The 23,326-nt window shown below is 53.1% G+C and overlaps 1 protein-coding gene across 3 annotated transcripts in view; it reads right to left on the reverse strand.

The window, feature by feature from the left end:
• The window catches only part of SH3RF3 (SH3 domain containing ring finger 3), a 162,860-nt gene that overhangs the window by 58,463 nt on the left and 81,071 nt on the right, over positions 1-23,326 (reverse strand). For 2 of the 3 annotated variants that reach the window (XR_003037172.2, XM_002691276.5), the window contains exons 3-4: positions 12,958-13,053; positions 1,576-1,929 (exon numbers count right to left, since the gene is read on the reverse strand). Coding sequence is in view for 2 of the 3 variants with exons in the window: in XM_002691276.5 (XP_002691322.1) it covers positions 1,576-1,929; positions 12,958-13,053 (450 nt within the window). In the remaining variant the exon portion in view is untranslated. The remainder of the gene's footprint in view (positions 1-1,575; positions 1,930-12,957; positions 13,054-23,326) is intronic. The other variant, XM_059891754.1, reaches the window with a different exon arrangement.

Here is a 23,326-nt window from a genome sequence, read left to right on the forward strand (position 1 = left end):
CCATCGCACTGTGCCAACAGAACATTCACAGTTCTCTCCATCAGCCCCGGGAAAGCTGGCTGGCCACGCAAGACAGAGGCCGATGGGAGGCCAAGCTCACCTCAAGTGGCTCCACTCACACTTCACCTGAAGGGGCCCTGACAGGTCCACAGACTCTCAACATAGCCCTGAGCCTCTGGCTCCAGGTCCGTTCGGATCCTCAGACCCACCCGAGGTCACATTTGGCCATTGCCACCCCTGCCTTGATTAACAAGATTCTCCTGGCTCCCAGGGTGGAGGGAAGCTGCAATAGAGACCACGAGGTCGCAGACTCCAAAAGGCCGAAAAGCTGGCCAACCCACGTAAGTGCTGTCTGCGGTGAGAGGACACACCTCCAGCCCCTGCCTTTGTTGCGCTGGGCCAAGAGCTGGACAGGCCTCCCCGGATCACTCTGAAGGGGTGGGACCCCTAAAGTGGGAAGCTTGGGAACCATTCAGTCCGGGGCTGAAAATCGCATAGCGCTAACGAGCTGGGATGAGGAATGCGGTTACAGGACTACTTCTGACCTGTCGGGCGTCATAAGGTTTGACTTTGAGCCAATGGGTGGGGCCTTTTTCCACCAAGAAGCATCCACCACCCATGACCACTGCCCACGAGCACCGCGCACACTGGCACATGCCATTCACAGCCCTGTGAGTGAGTGTGCAATCATGTCCAACTCTTTGCAACCAATGGACTGTAGCCCACCAGGTTCCTCTGACCATGGGATCTCCCAGGCAAGCATACTTGAGTGGGTTGCCATTTCCTTCTCCAGAGGATCTTCTGACCCAGGGATAGAACCCCTGCCTCCTGTGTCTCCTGCATTGGCAGGTGATTCTACACTGCTGAGCCACCAAGGAAGCCCCGCAGCCCTGCCGGCCTGCCCTTAGCTCACAACGATCGAACCCCTTCCTCCTCGCAACAGCTGAGTGACAAGGCTCCAGAGATGGGCGCAGCTGCTTCCCTTGACCTCTCACCCCTCCTGACAGCCTCACTGAGGCCTGAGCCTGGTCACAATGTTTGCTTCCAGTGTAACTGTAGGAACACGGGTCCTAGGACCTGGTAATCGCTGCTGCTGACCCCAACACCTCATCTCTTGATGGACTGGCCTTTCGTGCAGCGAGCAGAACCAGTCTGGCTCTGCTAGTTGGCTGCGAGCAAAGCAAATCCCCTTGACTTCCCTGGTAGATGGAGCTGGTGCCTCATCCCACACAGACGGGCTCCGTAGACCCGTGGACACAGGGAGCACATCGGTCAGGCTCACGAGATGCTGAAGACACAGGAGCACTAATCCAGGCTTTCTCCTGTGTCAGAGGGCTCAGGGGGCTGGGACTGAACCCAGAGGCTATCTCAGGCCCCTGAGAAGCCCCTCATGTCCACCAGGGCTGTGTAAGTGCTGTGGTTGAGATGGAGACTCACCTCCACTGGGGCTTGGGGGCCCTGAGGCTGGGACCCCAAAAGGCACAGGTGCCTGGCCTTCTCATGCCTGCCCAGGGACTGGGGGAGGGAAGTGAGTGGCACTGAGGAGGGCCCCCAGGTTGCAGGCCATGGAATTACCTGGGCAGGAGCACTGCGGGACAGGTGCGCCAGGTCCCCAATCCTGGCCGCAGCCCGGGGATCGCTGGAGCTGATGAGCACGGGGGCACTGATCTCCATGGAGCGCCTGTGGCCGCTGGCCTGGGTGGACTTGTGCGTCACGCTGAGCGCCGTGAAGGAGTGCCGCTTCTTGGCGTTCTTCTTGCTGTCCACACGCCGCTGGAAGGCGCTGACCGCCCCTGTGCTGCCAGAAGAGGGACCCGGGGCCACGCTGGCCACTGCGCCGGCCTCAGAGGGCAGGGAGGCAAGGCAGCCGGATGCCGAGGCCAGGCCCAGCTTGTCCATCTCCATCAGCTGCTTGGCGGCATCATTGAGCTAAGGAGAGAGGAAGGGAAGGGTCAGTGATCAGCAGCCGCACCCCACGTCCAGCCTTCTGCTCACACCTCAAAGCTGCCAGTGTGTTTGAGGTGCTGGAACCTTCCAACAGCATGTCCAATAGGAACAGTGTTGAGGAAACATAGTAAAGGCCAGGGTGGCATCTGGGCACTTGATTGAAAAGCTGTATTTTCAGGGGTCTGCTCCCTTTGCCCCACTGTGGCCCAAATGTGCTGCCTAGGAAACACCCAGGGGGTGGAGGGAAGTGCCCCCACGTGCTCCTCACCTCGTGGGCCAGCAGGACACACCCCCCATCCACCCCCTGTGCATGCGGCTTCAGGCTGCGGCAGAGCCCTGTCCCCACAGTCCGGGGAGGTGGGTAGAACAAAGGCCCCCCTGGAACAGGACACGCCTGCACCAGGTGGGGAGCGGGGCCCAAGGGGAGCACAGCAGAGCCCAGGCCTGAGCTCAGGGCCGTGGTGGGGCACCATACCAGGGGCCGGTGCAGAGAAGGGTTGCAAGCCTTTGCTGCTGGATTCGCGCAGCAAGGGGAAGGTTTGGTGCGTCCACAGACCAAGCTGACAGATCGCAGGCACTGGAGTTCGGCCGCTCCGGATTGCTCAGGCACAGGGCTGTCTGCATTTCCACTGCAAACACCCATCCTTCACGGGGTTGGGGTGGGGTCATACAATTCACTCCAGGCCCCAAAACCTGGGATCTAAATCCAGGATCATTTCCTCTGAAATGCTGCCTTCACTGAGGCTCAGCTGTTTTGCTCTATTTTAAGGTTTTACTCATTTGCTCCCTCTACAGTGCTGAATCCCCTCCCCCTTCTTTGGGGGGGCCCTCTGACCCTGGAGGCCGGCCTCCTGTACCCCCTGTTCTGCACCCAACTGCGGGGCCACCCAAAGAGCAGAAGCAGGAAGCATGGGCACCAGAACCTGGTCTAAACTACCCACCCTGTGCCTCCATGTGGCAGGTTTCTGTATGGAAATAATGGCACTGCCGCCGCCACCGGGCTCAACTCCCCCTTAGCCCCAGAGCAGCAGCCCTGGAGCCCCGCACTCCGTCCCAGGGACCCTATGGAGTCAGTGTCAGAAACCACAGTTTCAGGACCAGGGAAGGACAAGGCAGGTGTGTGCATGCCCAGAGCACATGTGCACACAGCAGGACTAGGTACGCCCTGGCCCCACGGTCACACCAGCCACTCAGCCACACGATCAGCAGCCCACCACATGTCTGCCCCGAGCTGACATGTCCACCACCCTGCCCCCACAAGGAGAGCTGGGCTTCAGGGTGGCCTGAGTGACTCCGCAGGTGATGAAAGGAGGACGAGCCACTGTCCACTGAAGAACACGGTCTCCACAAACCGCAGGGAGAGTGTCAAATGCTGCTTCCCAGTGGTGAAGCCTCTGCATTTTCTCCCACTCCTGCCGCAGGCGAGGGGACCCCAGAGGAGCACCCTCCAGAGGCAGAAAAACGGTTCGGCCTCATCCTGTTCACCGAGTCTCTGTTCTGTGACAATGGCAGAGGGGTCTGGCCTGAAGGTCATGTGGTGGGGGCGGGGGCGGGGGTGCGGTGAGGAAGGGGTGAGGGTGACAGATCCCTCAGACCTATGGGCCTGTGGGCTGCAGAGAGAAGCCTGGATTTATTCTGAGAGTAATGCCCCCCGCCCCAGGGACACAGGCAGGAGTGAGGCCTGAGTCACCTTTGTAGAGATGGTCCGGTCCGTGTGTGACAGTGGACCATGGGGAGGTGACAGGGGGTGGAGGGTCGTCTGGGAGATGGTGACAGATGGCAGGGCTGCTCTGGGAGGGCTGACACCCAGCACAGCTGAAAACTTTTCCTCTGAAAGTTTCTCTTTACCTTCGCTTTATGCTATCAACTCCAGGTAAAGGCAAAGTTAGAAATGAATGACATGGTTGGGCATAGGGGTCAGTGGACAGAGGCACAAGGGCTGTTCCTGGAACAGGCAGGGGGTCTGGAGTCACCTACTTCTGATGTGTGGAGCAAACTCTGGAGTCCCGAGAGTGAGCAGGCTGGCCTCCCACGGCCCCTGCCCTCTCCCCACGCCTCCCCACTGGGCCTGCTGGGTCACCCTGGCCCCACAGGCACTGGGGGCTGGCCCCTCACCCTTCCTCCTGTCCCCAAGGTGGCTTTTTTGCGGGTCCCTCTGAGCAGGAGAGTTACAGCTCCTCCCCTAGCTTCCTCCCACTTCCAGCTCCATGTCCTCCACGGAGGACACACTGCCTCTAGACTCCACCTTCTCTCCATCTGTGTCTCTTCCCACGAAAACCTGGGTTTCAAGATGACTCTCCCAGGGCCTGGCTCACAGCAGTCGCTCAATAAATGAGAGGCAGCTCGGATGGCCACGTGCTGAAAACTGCTGTTTCGGTCCAGGGCTCAGATGTGCCAGCAGACTCAGAGTCCTCAGCAGCTTCACACTCACCTCCTAACTGCTCTCACTTTGAGGCTTTGGAATAAACAAAAGCCACAGAGGAGAGCTCTGAGCCTCTCTGAGTGGGCGCAGCCCAAATTAGCTGTGTTTTCTCTCTGCAGTAACTGATGGAGTTGCAGCGGTTGCAGACAGTGGACAGAGTACACGCACGGGTCAGGTCATCAGGGACACACAGCCTCTCCTCCACACAGAAGTGCTGCCAAAGGGAGCAAGAGGAACATGATGATGGGAGGTGTTTCTCAAACTGGCCCAGAGAGTTAACCTCAGAAGTAATTCCTGGTCAAGTCTGAGAATGAATGTGGAGGCAGCAGGAACTGCAGGGCCACCTCCCCACAAATGCTCTCAGCTCTGGAAGCAAGAAGCCTGGGGGCCCGTGACCCTTTCCAGCTGCACAGTCAGCCAAGCCGTTCCTTCTGCACTGAACACAGCCTGAACCTCAGCCAAGCCCTGCTCTGTTGTCACGTTATAAACACCTAGAGTCAAATCTCTCCATGCCAAGTCTGCTTTCACCTTATTGACTATGCCAAAGCCTTTGACTGTGTGAATCACAATAAACTGTGGGAAATTCTGAAAGAGATGGGAATACCAGACCACCTGACCTGCCTCTTGAGAAACCTGTTGCAGGTCAGGAAGCAACAGTTAGAACTGGACATGGAACAACAGACTGGTTCCAAATAGGAAAAGGAGTATGTCAAGGCTGTATATTGTCACCCTGCTTATTTAACTTCTATGCAGAGTACATCATGAGAAATGCTAGGCTGGAGGAAGCACAAACTGGAATCAAGATTTCCAGGAGAAATATTAATAACCTCAGATATGCAGATGACACCACCCTTATGGCAGAAAGTGAAAAAGAACTAAAGAACCTCTTGATGAAAGTGAAAGAGGAGAGTGAAAAAGTTGGCTTAAAGCTCAACATTCAGAAAACTAAGATTATGGCATCTGGTCCCATCACTTCATGGCAAATAGATGGGGAAACAGTGGAAACAGTGGGTGACTTTATTTTTCTGGGCTCCAAAATCACTGCAGATGGTGATTGTAGCCATGAAATTAAAAGACGCTTACTCCTTGGAAGGAAAGTTATGGCCAACCTAGATAGCATATTGAGAAGCAGAGACATTACTTTGTCAACAAAGGTCCATCTAGTCAAGGCTATGGTTTTTCCAGTGGTCATGTATGGATGTGAGAGTTGGACTATGAAGAAAGCTGAGCGCTGAAGAATTGATGCTTTTGAACTGTGGTGTTGGAGAAGACTCTTGAGAGTCCCTTGGACTGCAAGGAGATCCAACCAGTCCATCCTAAAGGAGATCAGTCCTGGGTGTTCATTGGAAGGACTGATGTTGAAGCTGAAACTCCAATACTTTGGCCACTTGATGGGAAGAGCTGACTCATTGGAAAAGACTCTGATGCTGGGAAAGATTGAAGGCAGGAGGAGAACAGGACGACAGAGGATGACATGGTTGGATGGCATCACCAACTCGATGAACATGGATTTGGGTGAACTCCGGGAGCTGGTGATGGACAGGGAGGCCTGGCGTGCTGCAGTTCATGTGGTCTCAAACAGTCGGACACGACTGAGCGACTGAACTGAACTGAAGGAGGCCCACCCAAGGGGCAGGTAACCCCATATCCACGGCCAAGGTCCACCCCTGGGGCCACATGGAATCTGCAAAAGATCCTTTTCCCCAACTTATTTCTCAGACACAGGTCCATCCAGACCCACTGTCAGGCTTGGGGCTGAGCCTGGGCTTTCTGGGCAACTTTAATGCTCACTGAAGTTTCTGAGTCACTGACTGGATGGGATGAGTCGGGGTGGGAGGAGGGAAGTTGAGCAAAGGCACCTGTTGAAACCACGGCCAAGGGAAGGGCAGGCGGGAGGGTGCCCAGGGCGGCCTGAGGCGGGGGGTTGCTGAGGAGCCTGTGTCCCTGAGCAGAATGCAGAAGAGTAGACGGCAGCTGAGGACACAGAGATTCCAAGCCTGGGGGCATCCAGTGGGGGGAGCTCAGTTGGCTGAAAAATGGCCCCATCCTCACATGCCTGGTTTGCAGGGTCACTGCTGCCCACGTGGGGAACACGCGATGGGAAGGGAGGAAAGACGCTGGCACCTGAGCAGAAACAGTCAACGCAGCACAGCTGGCAGCCATCCCCGTGCTAGGCGGACTAAGGCCCCAGGAAGAGGTGTGGGCCCCACCGTCAGCCAGGCCGGGCTCCTCCCTGCATTTCAGCTCCAGGTTGCCACACTGTCATTCCGCTGGTCTACGGAAGATGGACATTCACTCGTGTCAGCGCCTCTGCTTTCTTCTTGGCCCTCTTGCAGCTGGACGGCTCCAGAGAGGCTGGCAGTTCAAGGCCCAGAGGGACTGGTCTCACAGGCCTTGCTAGGTCCCTGTGTGCTAATACGCAGGCATGCTGAAAGGGTCCCAGCTAAGACCTTGGTGATGGCTGGTGGCTTAGTCCTTATATAATAGTTTGACTTCTATGAAACACTGGCCCACAGCCAAACAACACTACACAAATGAACTAACTGCCTACTGTGTGCCGAGTACTATGCCAAGACGAGAAAGGAAAGGAATTGTCATTGGTCTGGCCTCAAACTGGCTCCCTATGCAGCTGTAGAGACAGGATGACAGGGAATATACCTGTTTACATGTTACCTTGTATGCATCACATTGTAAGATGTAACTTCACAAACAGTTCAAAAAGTGCTACAGGGGAGAGCGGTCAGGAAGAGCTGGTAGCTATGTACCTACTGGCCTCTGTGGAGGACCCAGGACCACATCCCATTGCTCAGATTGTGCCTTGGGGTGCAGACCTGAGGGACACTGAGGTCCTTCTCTCTCTGATGGAGCCCCGTCAGCTCCACCCCCCTCGTTCCCTCACCCAGCCTGCCCTGTGGTGACTGGGCGTCACCTGTAAGGGAAGCCCATTAGCTCTTCATGAAGGCACAGTCTGAACCTGGACACAGAAATGTGGGCAGAGCTCATGTCCAGGTCCAGAGGGGGAACCCCCGCCCCAGCTGCCCACTGATGGTGCTCATGATGGTGCTCATGAGAAACAGGACATGAAGAAGAAAATGGAAAAACAAAACAGAGCTTCAAGCACCATCACGTCTCCCCAGTGATCTGTGGCAGGGACCCCTGAGCAGCTCCTCTCTTGTTTCTTCCTTGGGACTTTGTCAGGTCACCTCTGGTGTGGCAGAATCAGGGTGGCGTGAGAGTCAGGAGCTGGGTGAGGAAGCAGGGGTTACCCTGGCTCAGGAGACATGGAGGAGCCCCACCCCCTGGCCCACCTGGAGTGCTGGTCACAGAACAGTGTTTGGACGTGGTTGTAACCTGTCTCCATGGAGAACAGTGACCCCAGAGACTTGCACCTGGCCCTCACTTCTCTGGTGGAAGCTGTTTACTCTAGGCCCTGAGCTGAGGGGCCTCAGCACGGGAGAGCCACAGCTGACCCACAGACTTCCTGTTCTGCAGAAAATACCTCTCGGGGATCTTAATTTTATCATCCTTGTTTGTCCCCAACTACAATTATATCAGTTACTGCAATATAATTGACATACGACACTGTGCTAAAGTATACAAATAATGGTTTGCCACCCTTATTTCAAAATTCTAAACCATCACAGGTTCACAAGAAGGAGCAACAAGGACCATGTTTACCCTCTCCTCTGAAATGCTAAACACAGATGAAAGAAACACGGCTTTCAGATTTGGAACACTGGCCAGTTGAGGAGTGAAGAACCTCATACACTGCAGGACACGCAGTTGAAAACATAGCTTTAGAAGGGCGTCTAATCAGCCCCACACTGAGGCGCCCTCGTTCTGCCTAACAAGCTATGAGCAAGGCACGAAAAGCATCACACAGCCTCTCCGTGCATAGCTCAGTACATCCCAGGACGGCATGCAAATGCTGGTAGGCATGCAAGAACACCCCACATCCGAAAAGGCAAATTCACAACACCGCATCCCCTCAGAGGTGCTAGGCAGACAAAGCGGTAGGGAATGCAGCCCGTAAACCAACTGGGTCAGTATTCACAGGGCAAGAGGTCATCAGCGGACCTAGAACCAGAACCAGCCAGAACCCAGAGTCGGTGGGGAAGCACCAGTGGACACCCCGACCACACTCCCCACGTCCGAGCAGCGAGGCCAGTGTGCACATCAGGAGACACCCCAAGGACACGAGGAAGACACCATCCATCTTCTAAAGACCAGTTCCCTGGATACCCAGCCCATCCGTCCGTGGCACAGAGGCCCTGTCCATTTGTCCGTCCATCTATCTGTTGGGCACATGCTTCCCATGTGCCACCCCACCAAGGCCGCTTCCTACCTTCTTCCACACAGGTGGGGCCTGAAGCCCCAGAGTCAAACAAAACCCTCTAGGAAAGAATGGGGCAGGGGGGTGGTTGTTACAAGATGCCCCAGGGAGATTCTGGGGCCAGTTCTACCCACCCACCTGCTGGCCATGAGGGAGGCCATGGGATGGGAGAGTCTCAGGAATAGCTGCCGCCACGTGAACGCACCTCGAGCTTCACAGTCAATCGTCCAGATGTGGCTGCAAGTTGCTGGTTTTGAACTGATTCATCAGGCCACTAGCCTGGGGGCCTGGGGGTCTGCGTGGCTGCCCAACAAGGGTCCCATCCCACTGACTCTCTTTGGAGAACCCACCTGGCTGCACACCTTCCCTGACCCTCTAACAGCCTGACGGTCACACAGCCATCCCCATGTCGGCCAGGGCCACTTCATAGAAGCTGGCAATGCTGGTCGTTTGTAGGTAGGAAAGAAAGAAAAAGTAGCTAGAAGAGGCCCTTTTCTGAGAGAGCCCCTCTGCTCAGAGTCACTGCCCTGACTCCCTGGGTGGCTGAGAGAGTGGGAACAGCTGGCCAGGTCCCTCAGATGCTGTGAGGGCCTCCCATCCCTTCCAGTGGCCTCAGGTAGCCTGTGGGTCCAGAGTCGGACCAGGAGAGCAGCCTTCCAGCACCCCTCAACATCCCCCAATGGGAGCAAGAAGTCAGAACCCCAACCCCTCACCTCCCTACTCCCCAGTGGGAGCAGGAAGTCAGAAACCCCCACCCCTAACCCCCCAATGAGAGCAGGAAGTCAGAACCCCACCTCCCAGAGCTATGCATGCCCAACATGCAGGGTTTCTTTTCCAGGAGCTGTGCCCTCCAACCAGGGACACCCCAGCAGGTCTATCCACCTGGATCCCAAGTACACCTAGGGTCTGTGGAGGCACTGAGGTTTGGATGGGGCTCAGAGCTCCTGTGTCTTTCTGTTTCTCCTGAGCCTGGGCGTGGACCTTCCACTAGAAGCCAAGGACCCTCCCCAGCCTCCTCCCTGGAAACACTCTGCCTGCCCCAGGGCCTGAGACAAAGGTGAAGAAACAGCCAGCAGTTACTGGGTCAGCAAACCCCATGTGTGTGGGGCAGCCCGCACCTTTGAAACAGAACAGACAGCTTCAACGCTGTTTGTCTCCAGGGATGTTGGCAGCTCTGATACCACAGTTGGAGATGGACGCTCAGAATAACATGCTCTCTTCATAAGGCAAAGTGACAAGGAGACGATAGTGCTCCAGGAGCAAGAAAGGCCAAGTTCAACATTGCAATTAGCGGAGGCTCAAGCGACTTCCACAGCAATCATCGCGCTGAAGACCAAGCCTCTCACATGGGAAGCAGTTGCCATTAGCAACCATACCATTTTGGGCATTACATCTATTTGGCTAAATCAAGACTTGAGTTTTTGCTTCCATCTTTTCCCGGATCTGTAAATAGCACCAATCAGCCTCAGGGATCAGCCGAGGCCTGCAGCAGCACCAGCAGACGGAGGCTTGGATCCGGTCCCAAGGTCAGAACTCTCTGGACGCCCCCTGCCCGGGATGAGGCTGCCCCCACTTTCTGGGGCTCACCCAGCCTCCCCACCTCCTCATCCAGGATACAGGCATCTGCAGGTACCCCACGGCCATGGGAGATCAGGGCGGATCCTGATCCCAGCGTGTGGGGCAGCAGAAGGGGGAGCAGGAGCCAGAGGATAGACCCACCAGATACACACATGGCTCCAGGTTCAGGACACAGGCTTTCAACAGACGCCACTATGGACGCGTCCATCCAGCTGTGTGGACGGATGGACGCGGGCAACTCTGATGGATATCGAGGGTCAGTGGGAGGGAGACAGGACTCCTGCAGCACCACTATGGACACCCCCACCTCCACCCTCCAGCCCCTCACGCCCACGTGGAGCCCCTCACACCCACATGCAGCCCTGGGCTGCAGCCTGCAGCGCACAGCCCTCTCCTCTGGGCTATGTCCTCTTCTCCTTGAAAGCCGCCCTCATCGATCACTGCACCTGCTCTGTGGCTGTGGTGCCCGCAGCCGCACATCTGTCCTCTGGCATGTCCACCACTGCTCGGCTGACTAGGAGCCTGCCCAGCCTCCACGTCTTCCTTGGTTCCCTGCCCCTCATGGGTCTCAACACCTCAGGTGAAGTCCCCAAATCACCTCCTACTGCGTCCTGAACACTCTTGACAAACAACCTTCTGCGGAGAGGCTGAGATGAGGACAGCTGGGCGCAGACCTTCAATGCCCCCTCCTCATCTCTTGTTCCTTCCGAGACCCTCCTCTCCAGCCACCTCCTCCCTGAGGGCAGTCAGGTCAGCCCCTCTACCCCTGGGGTGCGGGCGACCCTATCTGTGATGGAGCTCCTGCTGCAACCGCAGGTGGGGCTGACCTCCACCCCATCTGTGGGGACAGTGAGCCCCATCCAGTCCTCAGGGCCCTGGGGACTCAAAGACCTCCCACCTTGGCCTGGTCCACCAGAGCAGCCCTAATATGTTTTGGCTCTAAGACTCCAGAGTCACCCCTAGGCTCCTCGCACCTCCTCAGAGTCTCCCACTCCCTGCTCACCTCTGCTTCCAGACTTCTCCCCCTCCACAGAGTGGTCTTCCTGGGATCAGCTCTTCTCACTACAGGGCAGGGGTCCCGGGGGAAGCTCCTGAGCCGTGCTGGCCCCTTGCGCAGAGGCGCAGCCGCCTCGGCCCTCCGGGTGCGGATTCCAGTGACCGTCCACAAGGACGTGAGGATCCAAGTCAATCGGCCTCCAGGAGCCCAGAGCACAAAATGAGGAAACACTGGGCTCCAGTTTGGGGCATCGTGATAGGCTCTTAGGAACGTCCCATGGCTGTCTCTGAGAGGCCCCTCGAGGGTCTGCCTAGGAAGAGGTTCCACTGACTAAAGACATCGGTGGGGTCTGACTCTGCACATCTGGACGGCGCTGGGTGGTTTCTGGGTCTGAAGCAGTAGGATGGAGACCACCCCAGGCACTGGGGCAAATGCACAGGTGAGGACAGGGGTCCATACCAGGAGCCAGAGGGCAGAGGGTGTGCCCCTGAGTGCCCCTCACGAGGTGCCAGAGAGGAGCATGTACGTAGGTGTGGCCTTACTGCTGGGGAGGGTCTCAGAATTTCCTGGGCAGGTGATCCAGAGTGAGTGTGAGAACTGCAGGGGGCAGGACATTTAGGAAACGGAGGGAAAGGGCCAGAAATGTGGCTGGAAAAGCAGAGGAGGCCAAGGTGCAGAGAGCCCTGGCTGCCTGCCCCAGAGAGCAGCCTCCATCCTGCAGGGCCCAGAGCCCACTGGCCCACAGGGCTCAACAAAGGCAAAGCTGGCCACATCCCGGGAATCATGTGCAGCGCACCCTGAACTGGGGACCGTGGGCTCTGAGTGGGGGCGCTGGGAGCCGAGTCGAGAGACGTCCACCTGCGATCGCAGTCGGCTCTGAGCCTCTCTGTTGGCTCATCGGTCGCATGGGGGCAGGGGGTGCAGTCCTGGTGTTCATGCTCTGGATGTGTGAGAGGCGGGACGAGGACTCCTCAGAAGGGTCCAGGGTGCAGGCACCGCCCACGGCAACCAGGACTTGAAAGGTCAAAGGTTGTGGACACTCCCCACTTGGCCACTGCCCGTGACACATTCACTGGATACCTACGGCACATCAGCCATCAGCCCCAGAGAAAAGGCAGGAAGCCCCAAGTGTGCTCCACTCCAGGAACCGGCCGCTGACCAGCCACTCCAAACCCGGAGTCCGGGACCCTCAACATCTGTTTGGTTGCTGGCAGAATCAGGCGCAGGGTGTGGGCGGGGGAAGGGGGCAGGTGCCTCTGGGGGAAACCCAGAGAGTCTTGGAGAAGGAAACAGGGCTCAGGCTCAGTTGTAAAGAGAGAAGCAGAAGTCCACAGGGGAGCCCTGCCTCCTGCCACATGGTGAGACAAGGGAGTGACCCACAGGTCAACCCCACCTGAATTCAGAAGACTGTGGGGCAGCTTGCTTCTCTTTAGAAGAGGGGCTCCAAGACCAGGGCACCCTGGGGTCTAGTGAAACAAACCACAGAGGGCAAGAGAAGGGTTGGGAGTCTGGCCTCACCTCCACCTGCAGGCAGTGGGGTTAGGGCACTGTCTCACCTCCAGGTACAGCAGCGGGAGGGGCTGGGGCAGGGCCTCACTTCCAGGTACAGCAGGGGGCAGAGCTGGGGCAGGACCTCACCTCCAGGTACATCATGGGGGCGGGGCAGTGCGGGGGTCTCACCTCCACGTATAGCAGTGGGAATATCCCGATCTTGTCTCTCAGCTTTCCCTCTGCCCAGTTGTCATCCACTCTTCTGATTACGGTCAAGACTTCATCCTGGAAGTGGCCCATGCAGACAAGCCCAGGGACATGCACAAAACAGACACAGAAACAGAACCAAGAGATCAGTCAGTGTCACTGATGCCAAGGAAAGACTCTAAGTGATGACTTGTTATGAGATCTGACATGAAAACCGTTCATCCCCACATCTTCACCTGTGATCGCTTTTCCTCTCTGGTATTGATTAGAGGCCAAGACCCTCTGAAGGAAGTGTATGGCAATTTACAATCTAGTGAGCACTTTAAAATTCATGTTCCTAATAATTACTTATGGATAAGATTGTTTTCAATAAATATAAATTCAACTAATCCTTTCTGTGTTTCTACCTCCATCAAAGCACAAAATATGACCCAATCCAACTCATTTACTTAGAGTCGTGGAAGTCTGAACAAGCCTGTTAAATTCTTGTCACGCCAGACATTATCAAGGATAGAGGCAGAAGGTAGACAGAGGCAGAGACAGGAGGGTCGTGAAGCAGGGAGACAGGTGGCCAGAGAGGGTGGCCCCACCTAATGCCCACACAGGTGCCCAAAGCTGATAGGACAGTCAAGGGTGGCAGAGGACGAGGAGCAAGGGGACGACCTGCCTGGTGCACCCACAGGTGCAGGGACAGCCGACAAGGTGGGGGCGGGATGAGGAGTGAGGGGATGACTGGCAGCAGCGAGCATCGGGCCCGGGCTGGTGAGGCCAGGGGAACAGTGGAACCATTCAGGGGCGACCAGGAGAGCCCTGTGCCCACAATGAACTCCACTCAGATTCAGCCAAAGGGTGGCGCCGAGATCCTGCCGATGGTGCAAAGGAAAAGAATCGCAGGCTTCTTATAAGTCAGCGCTTTTGCAAAAGCAAAATAAATCAAACAAACAAAAAAAAGACATTTAAATTTGTAAAATTAAAAAGAAAAAAAATGCCAGATTAATTTTGGTAAAAAAAAAAAAATACACAATATCCACACTGTTATTTGAGACTGGTCAAGAAACTAGACCGAAAGAAATAAAAGAAAAAAATAGGAAGTATAAATACTGGGAAAAAGACCATACAATTTTCTACCTAGAAAAACAGTATCAATTAAAAATTAGAATAAGTAAGAACTTGAGAAAGGCTGCTAATTTTAAAATAAATACATAAAAATCATTGGTTTCCCCATCTACCACCAATAATCAGTTAGAAAATGTGATTAAAATTGGCTGATCATTAAAAAAATAAAGTCGATTCTCTAATTCACTGTATATGCCAAAATTAATTCCATAAGTATTAATGATTTAAATGTTAGGGAAAAGAAAAAAAAAAACCTTGAAAGTCCAAGAAGAAAATATGAATAGATGTTTAATCTTGAACTGGGGATGGTCATAAGAGGTAAATAACAAAGATTTGGCTAGAGAAAAATGAAGTTCTCTACGTTAAAAACAGAAGAACAAGACAAAAAGGCAAATACTCTAGAAAAACACTTGCAGGGAACTCGAAGGAAAGACTGAATATTCTTGCTACATGAGGACTTAGAAAAAGTCTCGAAGGAAAGACTGAATATTCTTGCTACATGAGGACTGCAGGAAAAAGAGATAAATACCTTAAAAGGAAAACAGGCCAAGGGCAAAAAATCACATAATTTACAAAAAGGAAGAAAAGCAAACTGTTGTTAAATACATTTTAAAATGTAATACCTAACATTCAAAAAGTACAACTTTAGAGAGGAAAATTCCTTCTCTCCTCTTTGTTCTTTGGGTGTCTATCAGATAAGCAGGGATGAACAGAAGCCAGCCAGTGTGGTCAGTGTGAAGTCTACAGGCACTTGACCACTGCTGTCAGGGATATAAACTTATGGCAGCAGTTTGGCAAGTCCTATCAAATGTGAGAGCCTGCATACACACTGACCTGAAAGAACATTTCTAGAGCCTCTTTCTTAAGAAGATCAAAAACATGCAAGAAGATTCAGCTCTGAGCATGCTCATTACAGTTTGCTCAACTAGAGAAAAACTAGAGACAAATGTACAAAGAGGGCTAGTTCGATAACTCATGGTATGTCCACCAATATAACGCCAGTCACCCAGTGCTGCCTAAGGAGAATGGGAAGGTGGAGATGCTCACATTCTGGAGGTGCAGCAATTCAGAAGATGGGACCCTAAAAACAGAACCTCTCTTCCCCCACTAAAAAGCCAATTTACAGCAGCACTTTTCATGCGGTACATTGTGTCTGAATACCAAAAAGGAAAAAAATCACTGCTGCTGCTAAGTCGCTTCAGTCGTGTCCGACTCTGTGCCACCCCATAGACGGCAGCCCACCAGGTTCCCCCATCCCTGGGATTCTCCAGGCAAGAACACTGGAGTGGGTTGCCATTTCCTTCTCCAATGCATGAAAGTGAAAAGTGAAAGTGAAGTCGCTCAGTCGTGTCCGACTCTTAGTGACCCCATGGACTGCAGCCTACCAGGCTCCTCCGTCCATGGGATTTTCCAGGCGAGAGTACTGGAGTGGGTTGCCATTGCCTTCTCCAAAAAATCACTAGGTGTCCTAAAAGGCAAAAAATAGTTTGAAGACAAAGAGCAAGCATCAGAACCAGACTTAGATATGGAAGGAATGTTGGAATTATCAAACACGGAATTTAAAACAACCGTGGTTAATATGCTACGGGCTCTAATGCATTAGGTAGGCAGCATGCAAAAACAGGTAGGCATTGCAAACTGGGAGGTGGTACGTCCTAGAAAGAACTGCAAAGAAATGCTGGAGATCAAAAGCACTGCAACAGAAATAATGACTTTTAGAGGCTTATTAGTAGATTTAACACAGCTGAGGAAAGAGTCTCTGAGCTTAAGGATGTCTCAATAGAAACCTCTCAAACTGAAAAGCAAAGAGAACAAAGACAAAAAAATAAACAAAAATCCATAACAGAATGGAATATCCAAAAATAGTAGGATAACTACAAGAGATGTAATATACACATAATGGGAATACAGGAAGGAGAAGAAAGAAAAAAATAAACAAAAGAAATATTTGACACAACAATAACTGAGGATTCTATAGCCTGCAAAATAATTCCTTCATCAATAGTGAGGGAGAAATAAAGACTTTCTGAGACAAACAAAAATTGAGGAAATTTGTTGCCAGGAGACCTGCCTTGCAAAAAATGTTAAAATAAGTTCCTTAGAAGAAAAGCTGCATAGGTCAAAACCTTTGAATCTACATAAAGAAAGAACATTGGAGAAGGAATAAGTGAAGGTAAAAGAAAAAATAGTTCACAATAATAACAGCAACAATGAATCTGATTAAGTATACCTATCTACCTACCACATATATGTATATCTATGTATACATAAGTATATATTACATAGTATGTAAGTATATTGGAGAAGGGCATGGCAACCCACTCCAGTATTCTTGCCTGGAGAATCCCGTGGACAGAAGAGCCTCGTGGGCTACAGTCCATGGGGTTGCAAAGAGTTGAACATGACTGAGTGACTAACACACACACAGATGTAAGTATATATATTATGTATATTGACATCCACGTTAAATGAGTATCAGCAATGATACAAAGGACAAGAGGAAGTAATTAGGAATATTTTATTATTATAAGGTACCCACACTGTACAGTGTCATTTGAAAGTGGACTTGGATTAGTTGTAAATGTGTATTGCAATTTCTAGGGCAACCACTAAAAAAATTGTTTTAAAGGTACAACTGATATGCTAAGACAGGAAAGAAAATGCAATCATATAAATTGCTCAATCAAGACTATAAAAGGCAAAGGAGAGTAGAAAACAAAATAGGAACAAAAATCAAAGACAACAAATAGAAAACAAAGGTGGTAAATATTAATCCAACAATATCAACAATCACATTTAATAGCAATAGTCTAAATGTACAAATTGAAAGAGAATGTCATGGTGGATTAAAAATAAACAAGACCCAAGCATATGTTGTCTACAAGAAACCCACTTTAAATATAAAGATACATATAAGTGAAAAATAATGAGATAAGGAAAGATATACCACACTAACACTATTCAAAAGAAAGCTGCAATAACTATAAAGGAGAAACAACACAAATCACTAATACTAGTAATGAAAGAGGGGACATGACCACAGATACCTTGGGCATTAAAAAGATAGTAAAGAAATATTATGAACAAATCTATGCCCACATATTTAATAAACAAAATGGGCCAATTTCTTTAAAGACACAATCTGCTGAAATTCACACAAGAAAAATACTAAGAGACAATCTGAATAAGTCTATATCTGTTAAAGAAATTGAATCAATAATTAATAAACTTCCCAAACAGAAAGCACCAGACCCGGATGGGTTCACTCATGGATTCTACCAACATTTAAGGAAGAAATTATGCCAAATTTTCTAACAATTTCTTTCAGAAAACAGAAGCAGAGGGATTACTTCCTAACTCATTCTATGAGGTGAGCACTATAACATACACGTCACTAAAGAAGATACACAGCTGGCACATGAAATGATACTCCACATCATATGTCATCAGGGATATGCAAATTAAAACAACATGCCACTGCACATGATTATTAATAGAATGGCCAAAATCCAGAACAACGGCAACATAAAAAGGATTGTAAAAGGATCAGTGGTTACCAGGAGTTGTGGGGGAGAGAGTGGTGGCCTGTGCAAGCTTCTTGATGGGAGGGACTGGCTGTGGGGAGAACAGGTCTTGCTCTGGTGGGCAAGGCCACACTCAGTAAATCTTTAATCCAATTTTCTGCTGATGGGTGGGACTGTGAGCCCTCGCTATTAGTTGTTTGGCCTGAGGCGGCCCAGTCCTGGAGTCTGCAGTCTCTATGGTAAAGCTATTGGCTGGGCTGCGCACCAGCAAGTGACCAACTTCCTGATATCACTGAGGCTAGTTCCCCACCGCTCTGCTCTGCTCCAACCTGACCTGTACCAGGGACACAACCTCCGTGAGGAGCACTGAGAGCTGAGTGGCACCGCAGAGCCACCAGCACCAAGTTCCATAGGTCCTGCCAACAGTCACACCTTCTCCCACCACCAACACAGGACCCAGAAAACGATGCCTGGGTCCTCGTCAGGCCTCGGATTTGCTGTCATACTTCACAGCCTAGGGCTGGGGTAGGCATCTGCTCTGCAGCCTCTTGAGAATGTGAATAAATGCACCCCCTGGGACCCCAGCTGTGTTGGACAGGGCAGGCCCGAGTCCAGGGCACAGTGCGCTGCTCACGGGGGCACCGAGGCCTCTGCGAAATAAGCTGAGCAGCTACGCAGGGACCTCTGGGCAGCACCACTGAAGCTGCAGACTCTCCAGCCTGGGCCAGGGAGTTGGCATCTCAGGATCTGCTGGGCATACCTTCTCTGTCTAGAGCTCAACTCTGCTCTTTTAGGATGTGAGCTGCCAGAGATGCAGGAGGAGAGTGGGTGAAGGGGTCTGGATGAGGGCCAGCAAGACTAGATGGAAACCGCCGCCAGTGGGCAGGTTGGCCGGAGCCCGGTTCCCTAGCGCTGCCCAGGGTGGAGCAACAAGTGTCCTCTTCCTGATGCCAGGACACCAGTGAAGGGCTGGAGAGTGGGACAAGGTCTGGGCCAGTCTGGCCGTGTCAAGGATTTTCTGGATGAAAGTTGCTCTGTGTCATCTTTCCACCTTCAGACACACAACTCTGCTTCACTTCCAGGCTCCCTGGCAAGTGCTCCTCTCGAGGGTCAGTGGATCCCCTAGGCCACCTCCCTGTTCCAAGCTCAATCAACATCGAGGGCCAGGGCCCAGAGGCAGAGCTCAGAGTGGTCCTGAGCGGCCTTGAACACACACTGGTCATATGAGGAGTGGACCGCCTTCCTGCTCAGGCTCAGCGGGCAGCACACTGGCAAAGGAGTCAGGCCCCACATCAAGGGGCTTTAACTGCATTTCTAATTAATTCATCCAACTCTCCCATGTTTGTAGGCCTTCCCTGTGGCTCAGTGGTAAAGAATCCTTCTGCAATGCAGGAGACACAGGTTCAGTTCCTAGGTCTGGAAGATCCTCTGGAGGAGGAAATGGCAATCCACTCCAGCATTCTTGCCTAGAGAATCCCATGGACAGAGGAGCCTGGCGGGCTACAGTCCATAGGGTGGCAAAGACTCGGACACGACTGAGCAATGAAGCATACATACACACACCCCTGTCTGTGCATGACTCCTGCCGGGGAAAAGCCAAGCTGCAGACAGATGAATCTGTTAGGAAGCCCAGGCCTGGGGCTTTTCCTCTCTGACCTGCCAGGAGACTGGGGTCTCTGCCTGCACTGAAGTCCTGGACACCACAGGGTGGCTGGCTGAGTACACTGTCCCCAGCACTCTGTCAAAGGGACGTCTCACACACTGAGGGCCTGGCCCACACCCAGAAAGTTCCCACAGCAGCTCCAAGAAGACTAGCCCTGGGGGCTGGACCATTTCCTAAATGCGCTGTGGGGTGGATCACACATGGGGAACCTGCCCTTCCAGGGGCCTCTGAGCTCCTCGGGCCCCTCTTTTCCTGCAGCCACGTGGTCTCCAAGAGGCAACGAGAAGCAGAGATCAGGGGAAGCCCTTCAGAAACGCCTTGAGAGCGTCATGACTGCCCTCAGGACAGAGGACACACGGGGGCCCAGGCTGCTCACAGTGGGCACAGTGGCCTTGACCTGGGGGATGAGGGCTTCCACACCCCTGCGAGTCTGCCCAGATGCAGTTACCAGGACGAGATGGGTGCAGGGGACCCATCTGGGGACTCAGCTCCAATGCGTGTGTCTGTGGAGGAGGCCCAGCCTCGTGGAGTGTCCTGGGCAAAGGCAGAAAGGACAGGAAGCCGCGGGCATGGAGGCGAGCCCCCGATTGGTGCCTGTTTTGAGGCTGGTTCCCAAAATGCCTTTGTTCATTGAATCCTATCAATTCCATTTTATAGTCAAAAAAGATACTCAGAGATGAAGTAAATGATTCAAGTGAAAGTAAAAGTGTTAGTTGCTCAGTCGTGTCCAACTCTTTGTGACTCCATGGTCTGCCCATGAAATTCTCCAGGCAAGAATACTGGAGTGGATTGCCATTCCCTTCTCGAAGGGATCTTCTGGACCCAGGGATTGAACCTGGGTATCCTGCACTGCAAGCAGATTCTTCACCATCTGAGCTACCAGGGAAGCCCTAAATGACCCAAAGTAAGAGATAAAAGTGAAGGTGTCACAATTTGAATCCCATCTCACTCAGGAGCTGAAACTCTGAATACATTTGATTTCTATCAGAACTTGCTTTGGGATTAATGCTGGGCCAATTCACAAAGCAGAGAATCTCCTCATTGAGGAAGGACCAGTAAACACTCAGAGGTGGAAGAAGACTGTGGGGAGGGTTTCGTGGAGCTGCCAGCAGGAGGGGCATCTGCCGGAGTCAGGACATGAGTGGGGCTTTAAATGGGCTTGGCCGGCTCAGAGCAACCAGCCCAGCCCCTCCCGTCACATGGAGGGCACTGTCACACGGGTGCCAGTCCGGAGGAACGGGCTGGCAGAGCGGGATGCTGCTCTGCTGTCACCTTGACTCTTCTCATCCACACATGCCCAGCTCGTTGGAGTGGGACTGCTATGAAGTTATAAATTGTGCTTTTTATAGCTTCTCTACCTACGAGAAGTAATTATGCACTCTTCTTCAATGAAACAAAGACTTTGGTTTTAGAATGACTTTAATTAATGCAATTTTAACAAGACTGTTCAAGAGCTGACATCGAAGGTAAGAATCTTGCTTTGATGCACATGCCTCATGCCTTTTAAAACCTCATCCATCTCACCACAGTGATGTTTTTTAAAGGGAAGTTAGCACCATCCATGGATTTTAGACGCTCCTTCTTTCCTTGCTGAGTCCAGAAAGGAACATATCCAAACAGCAAAACACTCCCTGGAGGCAAAACCAAGCTGGTCAGAGCCACGTGGTCACTCAAGGTGGTGAGAGGGAGGCTGCTAGAACCAGTATTCCAGGCCAGTGGAGGGAAGCTCAGGCTGTCACGCAGGGTGGCAGGGATGGGGGCGGGGGGAGTGGCGGCTGGAGGGGAGAGAGGAGAATGGGCAGGTGCTTGGACAAGCAGGTTGTGCCCTAACTTAAGGGGTGTGGAGTGGGTGCTGGTGACACACCTGTGTGAACATGGTGGGGAACATGGCCGGGCCATAGCAAGGTCTTCACCAGGAAGCGTGCCCTGCCATCTCCAACTCTCCATGTCAGTCCATGGATTGAAGAGAAAGTCCTGGAAGAGCAGCCCGAGGGATGCGTGGCCCACCGGCTCCCACATCTCTGCTCCCTAATCTGGGCTCAAAGTCCTGGGAAGACCGGGGGCCACTCGCCTCAACGGCACAGTGCAGGGCGCCAGGGCCCCGTGATCCAGTGGCAGCAGCACCACCGCAAGGCGAGTCTCAGGGCCCGAGTGCACACCTTCTCCATGAGGCAGCTTTAATGCCTCTTTTGAAATACCACACACATTACCCACCGCCTTGACCAGACACCCCGCACACCTCCTGGGTGACCCACACTGCCCATCACTCTCAGAAACTGTCCCCTGGATTCCTGCCCCGTCTCCCCAGCCGACGTCAGGCTTGTTGGTACAGCCCAGCTCCCAGCGAGGCTTGGCTCAGCACGTTTTGCTGGTGAGCAGCCAGGTGCCCCTCTGTCCTTTGTCCAGTAGGCTCTGGACTTCCCCCCGGAGGTGAGGGTACCAGGCAGAGGCTGGCACACGGAGCGTGTGATGGAGGAGGAGGACAGGGAGGCCTCTCCCTTCTCTCACGGGGAGGAGACGCTGGCGGCTCCCACACTGCAGCTGTCCACTCGGTGAGCCTCCTCGACGAAGGCTGTGAGGAGGGCCCACCCCAACCCTGTCAGCCATGACGGGTCTGTGTCCTCACAAGGGCTCAATCCAACCCCCAAGGGGCGGCTCTCTTGATCCTTAAAGCACAGAGCACCAGGGCCCAGGGGTCTCAGGGCAGGCTGGGCAGGGGAGCTGGGCACGAGGGGAGTGGACTCCAGGGGGTCTGCTGCCTGACCTCACTTGGCAGCCCGTGCTCCAACCTCAGAGGGGGACGCCTAATGCTGCTTTCAGGGAAGCTGCAGGGCCGGGTGACAATCGCAATGAACACGCTGATGGAAGGGAAGTGGAGAGAGTTAAACGTGAATGAAAAGAGATCATTCACCTTTGGGCTGAACAATGGAACGGCCTGCACAGAACAGGCCAATTTTGCTCAAAATGGAGCACGGGGTTCTCACATCCCTGCACAGTGCTCGGCACCACAGCTAAGCTCGAGTCTGAGCAGAGGAGAGGCTCACAGTGAGCTGGAACCTAGCTCTGTGTTTACAACTGTGTGCGGGGAGAGACTGGAGGAGGAGACACAGGACAGGACATGGGAGAGGGGCAGGTTTGTGCAGCCTCTTAGAGCTGTGGCTTTGCTAGACACCCGCTGACCAGAAACCCCCTCCACAGGCGGAACCTGTCCACTCTGGCCGGGCATGATAGTAACCACTTGTGTTAATTATCTTACAATAGGTGATACCAACAGGGAGCTTGGAACCAAGAAGTTACCACCAGCTGGAAGAATTTGGGAGAAGATACCAGCCCATAATAAGCTCTGCCAACCTCCCAGGAACCCTGGTGCTGGAATCCATCTTGGCTGAGAGAGGCACGTGCCACCAGCAAGGATCCTGAGTCAGAACAAACACAGGCCAAGCAAGATGACTGGCCAGAAACAAGCCGGTAACTAACCCCATTCATTACCTTAAAACCAGAGACTGTGAGCCACGTGGAGAGTGGCTCTCTTGGGGTCCTGCTGTTCTCTGCCTGGGTGCCCTTCCCAGTTAAGTCTTGTGCTTTTTCAGCACATGTATCACCTTGGACAATTCATTTCTGAGCAGTAGACAAAAGCCCACGCCCAGGCCCTGACGAGGCCTCCCTCCTGCAACAGCTTCAACATCAGGAAGACAGGCTTCTGGGGACCCTGGTAGGCAGCTCTGAAGATCAACAATGAATTGATGATGTTTCTGAGGTCCGGGTGCTCTGGCCCTCCCAGCCCTGGACTGGGATGAAGTGAAGAAGCCAGGAAGCGGGGATGTTCACAAGCCCTGACTCTGCTACCTCTGCACATTGACACTGCACCCCCAAGGCCGGGAGCCTGGAAGCCAGGCCCCTCCGTGTCTCACTCGGTCCCCAGGACAGTTCAGTTCAGTTCAGTCACTCAGTCATGTCCGACTCTTTGCGACCCCATGGACTGCAGCACACCAGGCTTCCCTGTCCATCACTAACTCCCAAAGCTTGCTCAAACTCATGTCCACTGAGG

This window comes from Bos taurus, chromosome 11 (genome assembly GCF_002263795.3).
Source record: "Bos taurus isolate L1 Dominette 01449 registration number 42190680 breed Hereford chromosome 11, ARS-UCD2.0, whole genome shotgun sequence".
Classification (NCBI taxonomy): Eukaryota; Metazoa; Chordata; class Mammalia; order Artiodactyla; family Bovidae; genus Bos; species Bos taurus.